The sequence below is a fragment of the Odontomachus brunneus genome, unplaced genomic scaffold (assembly GCF_010583005.1).
Source record: "Odontomachus brunneus isolate Ranch 3 - 2012 unplaced genomic scaffold, Obru_v1 Obru_scaffold_049, whole genome shotgun sequence".
Taxonomy (NCBI): Eukaryota; Metazoa; Arthropoda; class Insecta; order Hymenoptera; family Formicidae; genus Odontomachus; species Odontomachus brunneus.
This window is the reverse complement of record NW_022639499.1, coordinates 531,267-538,995: the sequence shown is the minus strand read 5'-3', so window position 1 is coordinate 538,995 and position 7,729 is coordinate 531,267. Positions and strand designations below refer to the sequence as shown.

General features: G+C 39.6%; 1 protein-coding gene across 1 annotated transcript; it reads left to right on the top strand.

Annotated features, from left to right (window-relative positions):
* Positions 1–625: 625 nt before the first annotated feature.
* LOC116845029 (GTP cyclohydrolase 1-like) lies at positions 626–7,079 on the top strand. The gene is made up of 4 exons (XM_032817267.1): positions 626–893; positions 1,042–1,207; positions 3,255–3,371; positions 6,034–7,079. Exons 1-4 carry the CDS (start codon positions 740–742, stop codon positions 6,161–6,163), a joined length of 567 nt encoding a protein of 188 aa, XP_032673158.1. The 5' UTR covers positions 626–739; the 3' UTR covers positions 6,164–7,079.
* Positions 7,080–7,729: the final 650 nt, after the last annotated feature.

Genomic DNA, 7,729 nt, shown 5'->3' with positions numbered 1-7,729 from the left:
ATATTAATATTATATAAAAAGTAATATTAGTATTTAATAGCGCTAAGACATCCGTGCAGTACTCCTTATTTGCCTCCTCAATTCTTACTGTTAGTTATTCTAAAAAGGAGCTTACTATAATTTCGAGATAAATGAAATTGTAGGGATATTCATTCGTACATCACTTAGAGCGTAACGTGATTAGCGCGATAGCGTTGCTTGCGTTTCATTCGAGAGCTGAGAGGACTCCCGTTTGCGCGAGAGTTAAAATCCTGCTGAGGTGTTTTCTTCTTGCATAATGCAACGACCGTCTCCCCTTTTCTCTCTCTCTCTCTCTCGCACGGGAGTCGAGGCTCGAATGCGGACTGTTAGGCGAATTCGTTTCAACGTTGTCGGTCATTGCGAAGGTGTTTCTTGTTAAGGTTGCCGTGGAAACCGTGGGGAGTACACCCCCATTATCTAGCTCCCGACACCTACCGACCGCCCGCTCGTACGTACGCACTACCACCAGGATCTACTGTGCAGTAAGTAGGTCAATATCGGCTAAATCACAGCCGGGATAACCCAGCAGAACGAAAGAGCGTTTCTTTTGCAACGCAGCGCGATTGACAATGCTCTCAGCTGCTTTCGCAAAAGCCAAAGCGGTCGTACGTTCAGCTAGGATTCTTCTTCTTCTTCTTCTTCTTCTTTGTTAGAAAAAACTGATGAACGTCTGAGCTTCCTTCCATACGCGCCAAGATCTTGCTATGAATGAGAGCTGATGTGTGTAACAACCCTGAAAGTCTACTTCACAGCTATAAAAGCCTGGGCTGGTTTGATTTCACCTCCGCTGAACGCTGAAAGCACTACCACATGCACGGCTCTACTCAGTCGTGATTGTATCTCGCATATGCCGAACTTTTACCCAAAAAATGGTGCGAGCACGTGTACGCAATTACAGTTTTCTCTTGATAACGACTTATCCTTGCGTGTTTATTCTGGATTTTCTTCTTTTCTCTGCGAAGAAAACATTTGTTCTATTTGATTTATAATTTAATAAACATTCATTCACTCTTTTTCTAGATGTAATTAACGACGCGGTATTTGACGAAGATCACGACGAGATGGTGGTGGTTAAGGATATCGAAATGTTCTCCATGTGCGAGCACCACTTAGTACCGTTCTACGGCAAGGTGTCCATCGGCTACCTTCCCTGCAAGAAGATATTAGGACTCAGCAAGCTCGCCAGGTAATTAACCCTAAAGCTCTAAACGTCGAAAAGTTAAGCGTGGTCTACAATGAGAACTTAAGCTTTAAGCTCTAAGTAAGAAATTAATCAATCACAGTTAAATTATAGAAAAATAATTAATTAATTGGTCAATTTCTTACTTAGAGCTTAAAGCTTAAGTTCTCATTGTAGACCACGCTTTACGTAGACTATAAATATAAGTAAATTTTATCCAGCGCATTTCCATACGCTTATAACTCCTCTGCAAAAATGATTAAAATTCAATACTTTTTTAATCGATGCAGACAACATCGAGGAATATGGATCTATTAATGTTTCTGCAATTCAATGAAGTTAAAAAAAAGTCATAATGAAAAACAACACGTTTTTACGAACAATATCGTTTGAATAATTGATCCGGGTTAATTGTACTCATGTTTAAGGTTCTAAGTTCAAGATCTCGCTGTGCGCACGTGTGTTAAGGATCTCATTAGGTTCGTCGCAAAAAAACTGGAAAAAAAAAGATTTGCTAATATATGGACAACTAAAAATATTAACTGCAGGAGCAAATTTTCTCGCTTTCATAGCAAAGTTATTTAGTTGTGATAGCTACAAGATTTGCTAATATATATATATATATATATATATATATATATATATATACCCACACAGCAAGTGTGTATATATATATATGTATATATATATATATATATATACACACTTGCTGTGTGCAAGTATATATATATAAGTGTATAAGTGCTTGCCCGGGTATATATATATATATATATATATACATATATATATATACACACTTGCTGTGTGCAAGTATATATATATAAGTGTATAAGTGCTTGCCCGGGTATATATATATATATATATATATACATATATATATATACACACTTGCTGTGTGCAAGTATATATATATAAGTGTATAAGTGCTTGCCCGGGTATATATATATATATATATATATACCCGGGCAAGCACTTATACACTTATATATATATACTTGCACACAGCAAGTGTGTATATATATATATATATATATACACACTTGCTGTGTGCAAGTATATATATATAAGTGTATAAGTGCTTGCCCGGGTATATATATATATATATATATATATATATATATATATATATATTAATATATATATATATATTGGCAAATCTTTTAGCTATCACAACTAAATAATAATTTGCTATGAAAGCGAAAAAATATGCTTCTGCAGTTAATATTTTTAGTTGTCCATATATTAACAAATCTTTTTTTTCCATGCGGATATTCGCGATGCAAAACGTCACTGAGTAATTAACCCGCGAGATTGCGTTGAAGTAACTCGATTAAAGGTCATGGTTGATCTTTCTTTCACTTGGACGAAACATTTAATTGCGATTCCGTCGTATTCTATGAAAACTCCAAGCGTGCGACACATCCTCGAGGATTCAGGTCGTAAAGAAGTCGATCCGAAATCGCGACCTCGAGCTGGATTCTCGGCACGATCCGTGAGCCTCTTCGAGACTCTGTGATAATCGTCTAATGTCGTGTCTGTGTCTAATCGTCGTGATAATGTGTTATCTTTTGTTTCTTTATTTCCCTCGTCGGTCTATTCGATATTCAACAGGCAGTGCCTCGGCAAATTTTGTAACTCGGAGTTGCACGCGGCCTTGATCGGTGACATATTAAGGCGAAAAGATAGAATATGACGAGACTAGTCTCCTAAGACCATACACTTTCACGCGGTAACGGCCCCCGCGGGCTCCGTTTACTTGTTAAACACCGCGTGTTAAAGCGAGTAAACGGACGAATGGTGAAAACCATTCCGCGGACTGACATTCTGATACGGTCTCGGCATAATGGCACAATTTGTAGACCATTATTTCTCTCCTTACGTGGCGATAATTCTTTTTCATGTTTTCTGGGAATATACGAGACAACAGATAATATTTTTCCGATGAGAGGCATCTGTCAAGAGCTCGGAAATAAATCACAGATTTTCAGGATGTACTCGACATCGACTTCCACTGAAGTGAAAATGATGATGAAAAAAATATTTCCGTTCGCAGGATCGTGGAGATCTTCAGCAGACGCCTCCAGGTGCAGGAACGACTGACGAAGCAGATTGCAATAGCAGTGACCAAGGCAGTGCAGCCGGCGGGAGTCGCCGTGGTCGTCGAAGGAGTGTACGTACGCGATCACTTTACGCGAAAGATTCTATGTGTAACCTGGATGTATCATTCCTGAAGTCTACGTGGTCCGCGAGTCGCACAGGAACGCGATAAAAAGTCCGTTTGTCACGTTTGCGCAATCGTGATTTGTAGATGAATCATTTATCGTGAGAGATATCACTTTGTGCCGCGAGCAGCACGGTGAGAGGCTGACGAAATGATGATCCACGAAATAATATGGCGACGTTGCATAATGTCGAGCCAGTTCGCGCTGAGAGGCCGCTTTCCTTTCAATCCGCGGCGTCCCCGGACACGTGGAATAGTTTTCGCAGGTGGAATACGTGCGGGCATGTAAGAGCACGACCTTGCGCTACTGCGGCTCGTGGCCACGCGCATGCACCGGCCAAGGAAGGCAGGCGCGCCGGTGATGGTTCGCAGTTAATTAAAGCATTCACGTAACGATCCGGTTGCTTGTTACACGGGATACGCATTAGTGTGTGCACGAGACTGATATGATAAATCTGCCGGCCGAACCGGGGGTGGGCGAGTATCGTCACCTCCGCCGTCGTGCGTCGATCAGCCGGGGATTATTAATCGTTGCGCGGTGCACGTATCATGCCACCTAGATCGATGGTGATCCACGCTGAACTCCCTGCTCAAGCTCCGTTTGATGGCTTCCAAACACTGAGAAAAAAATACTTGAACGTTTATTTGCGGGATACAAAGATGATTTCCGTAAAACAAAGCTTATTTCTGGAATTAAATTGATTTCTGCGAATCAACTTTTATTGCCACAAATAACTACAATATCACAAGTAAATTTTCAAGCACTTTTTGCTCAGTGAAACGGAACATAATGATGAGATACTTTGGTCATTATTATGAGACACATTCGACGCGTGAAATTTGACTCATGAGACAATAACGTGGGTCATCGGTAGACCACCACCACGCGGCGCAAAATTGGTCCGGCACGGAGGACAGACTGAGGAAAAAATATTTAAAAATTTATTTGTGAGGTATAACGTTTATTTCTGTGGAATAAAGTTTTTTATTTCTTTGAATAAACTCTATATCTGACAAGTAAATTTTCTTAGTGTTGCGCATGGAAAAAAATAATTTGCTGCAGCAGCAAACTAATTTGCTACATATAGACAGTTAAATATAATTCGCTGTGTTAGCCAATTTTATTGCTATGAAAATCTGCTCCTAGCAAGAAAAGTGGCTAACGTACACTGAGAGAGAAAATAGGTTTTGCAACTAAAAAAATTTAGACACATAGCAACTCAACTATTCTTTATAGTTCATGGAATTTAAAACACTTTAAAACATAATCAACTGAACAACAGAAATATAAAAATGTAGTTTTGACAATAAAATCAGTGAATATTATTTATGTATAGTTATATTTTAAAGTTATTGTAACAAGATTTTTTTTATAACTATAGACTATAGTTTTACGTTAACTGAACCATAGAGAATTGTTAATGTCCTATGTGTCCACATCATTATAGTTGTCGCAACTATTTTTTCTTGAGCTGCAAAGTAATATTGACAATAGTCATAATAATCACAGGACTATAGTTCTTTTAATTTCATTTCCATGTTCCATGATAAAGATAACAATTTAATCATTAGTGAATAGTTCTTATAACCATAGTATTGTAGTTGCCATTACTACACATAGTTCATTACATTATGTATATTAGTTACAGATATAATATTCACATAGTCCATTATAGTTATCACGACTATAGATTTTTCTCTGTGTGCAGCAAATTTGCTACAGATGGACAACTAAACATAATTTACTAGCTACTTTTTTTTGTTACAGCAGATTTTCTTGTTATCATAGCAAGGAATTTGGCTCCTGCAGCAAAGAAAAAGTGGCTAATACAGCAAATTATGTTTAGTCCATATGTAGCAGATCTTTTTTTTCCGTGATGAAGTATTTCTGTCTCAGTGTATTCATCACTCATGCTCGCGATCGCGAACTAATTCAGAGAGACGATCGTACACACGTGCCGAGAGCTGCGCGAGTACTCGAAATATCCGCGATGTATCCCCGATAAAAATAGGACTGTCTTAAATGGGAAATAATGAAAATCGTCTGGCTCAAAAATAGCTCACATCCCTGTCGCACTATTTCGGGCGTTATTTCGGCCGACGTTGAGCGCTATTTTTGCCGAGCCCGCGCCATTAACACTGTTACCGGTGGTTATTTTTACCAGCGCCAATGTTATTTTCGCCGGTCAATCATTAATAAAACAGCCGCTCTCTTTCTGTCGCCGCTGTCGTTCGGCTTGCGCGATTGATGCCGCGCGAATAATAAACCGATATTATTACCGTATTGCAACATCGGGACGAGCGTATTTCCCGAGACGGAAAGTTGCGTTACGCGTTAGTTGGTGAAATCTGCCAGTCCGCGAATCGACAGCACTGATAAGAGCAATCATGACGCGCGGGCAGAAAATGGTATGCAAAATATTCATAATGCAGGCGAATCAGTTCGTCTTCGCGCCGCACAAAGACTTAAATATGCAACGCGAGTCGTTTTATTTTTCCTTTTTTTTTTCCATCTTTTTTTCTTGTCGCCTCAGTTGATTACAGTAATCCGTACAATTGATCGATCGATCCGTCGTCGGAGCGAAAAACTCACTTTGCATACGCATTGTAGGCATATGTGTATGGTGATGAGGGGCGTGCAGAAGATCAACAGCAAGACAATGACCTCGACGATGCTGGGCGTGTTCCGGGACGACCCGAAGACCCGCGAGGAGTTCCTGAATCTGGTGCACAGCAAGTAAAACTGAAGACCCGGACCATGTGCCATTATCACCAGGGACCGAGAGATCACTACTTGAAAACGCGCTGATCGTCAATCGCCCCGTCAATCGCCTCCGTTCATCCGATTGCTACCTCGTTGAAAGAACTTCGCCCGAAGAAGCTCGCTGCAGGTCGCCGTCGAAGTTCTACTTCCCTCACCCCTCTCTTTCTTTCTCTCTCGTTCTCACACACATTTGCTCACTTTCGGTCCATTCCGCTAAGAAATTATTCTCATCGTCGTATCGACCTACTCGACGCTCTACCATCGTGAGTACACCCGGGAGAGTCCGGAATAAATTACTATCCGTGGCCGGGAACGGATAGTGAGACTTGGTTTAATGATGAGAGCGCGCTCGATTAACGCGAGCGCGCTTAAACTGCTGATCGAGTGACAAAGACAATATCGCGATCGATCGTCTGCGCGCGGACGTTCGTGAGCTTCAGCAGGCGCGAACCACACGAGGAGCTCACGAGCGGTCTGTCGCAGCGAGATGATGCACGAGCGACGTGCGTTCCGGGACGAAGGAGCAGGGAATAGACAAGTAGCTGAGACAGCTCACGTGGAATAGTTTAGTTCGAGATATTTAGCGAGTAAACGCGCGATCATCGCTGCTGGATCAGCGATCAACCCGCCAAGAGGACCACCCACCATTCACTGTTCCTTCAACCGAGCAAGTTCGTTGCCCACAAGGCTTTACCTGTTTCGAGGTGTTTTAGGAGAATTTTTCGCCCGAAAGCTCTCTCGGCACAAACCAGCATATCAAGGAATCGACACATTTCTCATGACAATAAATTACACACACACATATATATATTATATATATATATATATATATATATATATATATATATATATGTGTGTATATATATATATGTGTGTATATATATATATATATACACACACACACATATATATATTATATATATATATATATATATATATATGTGTGTATATATATATATGTGTGTATATATATATATATATATATATATACACATATATGACATTTACTGTTTCTCTCTCTTTCTCTCTCTCTCTTTGGAGAATTTTCTCGAGGAAACTGTGTTCGACTCCTTCATGGGTTTGTGCCGACCATATGAACTCTCGAGGCTCGATTTTACTTCGTAGATGCACATCACGGAGATCACTTCGTGATATCGAACAGTTTATCGCGTTTCTTAGATGCGAAACGTGACAGCCACGGGTTTCGCATCGTCGACGACTTACGTCGTGTAAGGCAAAAGTACCAATGCCTGGACACTAATAACACTGGTACCTAATTCTAAATATTTTTATTATTTCAATTCTTGAATATTTAAACTTTCAACGTTGAATATATGTGTATTCTATATAGTATATTTATTTATTTCAGCTTATATGCCAAAAACAGACTTGATTTACAAAATTATTCCTTAACACCACACATTCATCCATACCCTATCCTACTTAATATCTCCTACTTAATATCATATATATATATATATATATATATATATATATATATATATATATATATATATATATATATATATATATATATATATAT

What these genes read in the sequence shown, in the direction of transcription:
- LOC116845029 (XM_032817267.1), top strand. Translation starts at nt 740, where the DNA reads ATGTGTGTAACAACCCTGAAAGTCTACTTCACAGCTATAAAAGCCTGG. An exon ending in GAACTTTTACCCAAAAAATG is followed by an intron (nt 894 to 1,041) that starts GTGCGAGCACGT and finishes CTCTTTTTCTAG; the next exon opens with ATGTAATTAACGACGCGGTA. An exon ending in GCCGTGGTCGTCGAAGGAGT is followed by an intron (nt 3,372 to 6,033) that starts GTACGTACGCGA and finishes TACGCATTGTAG; the next exon opens with GCATATGTGTATGGTGATGA.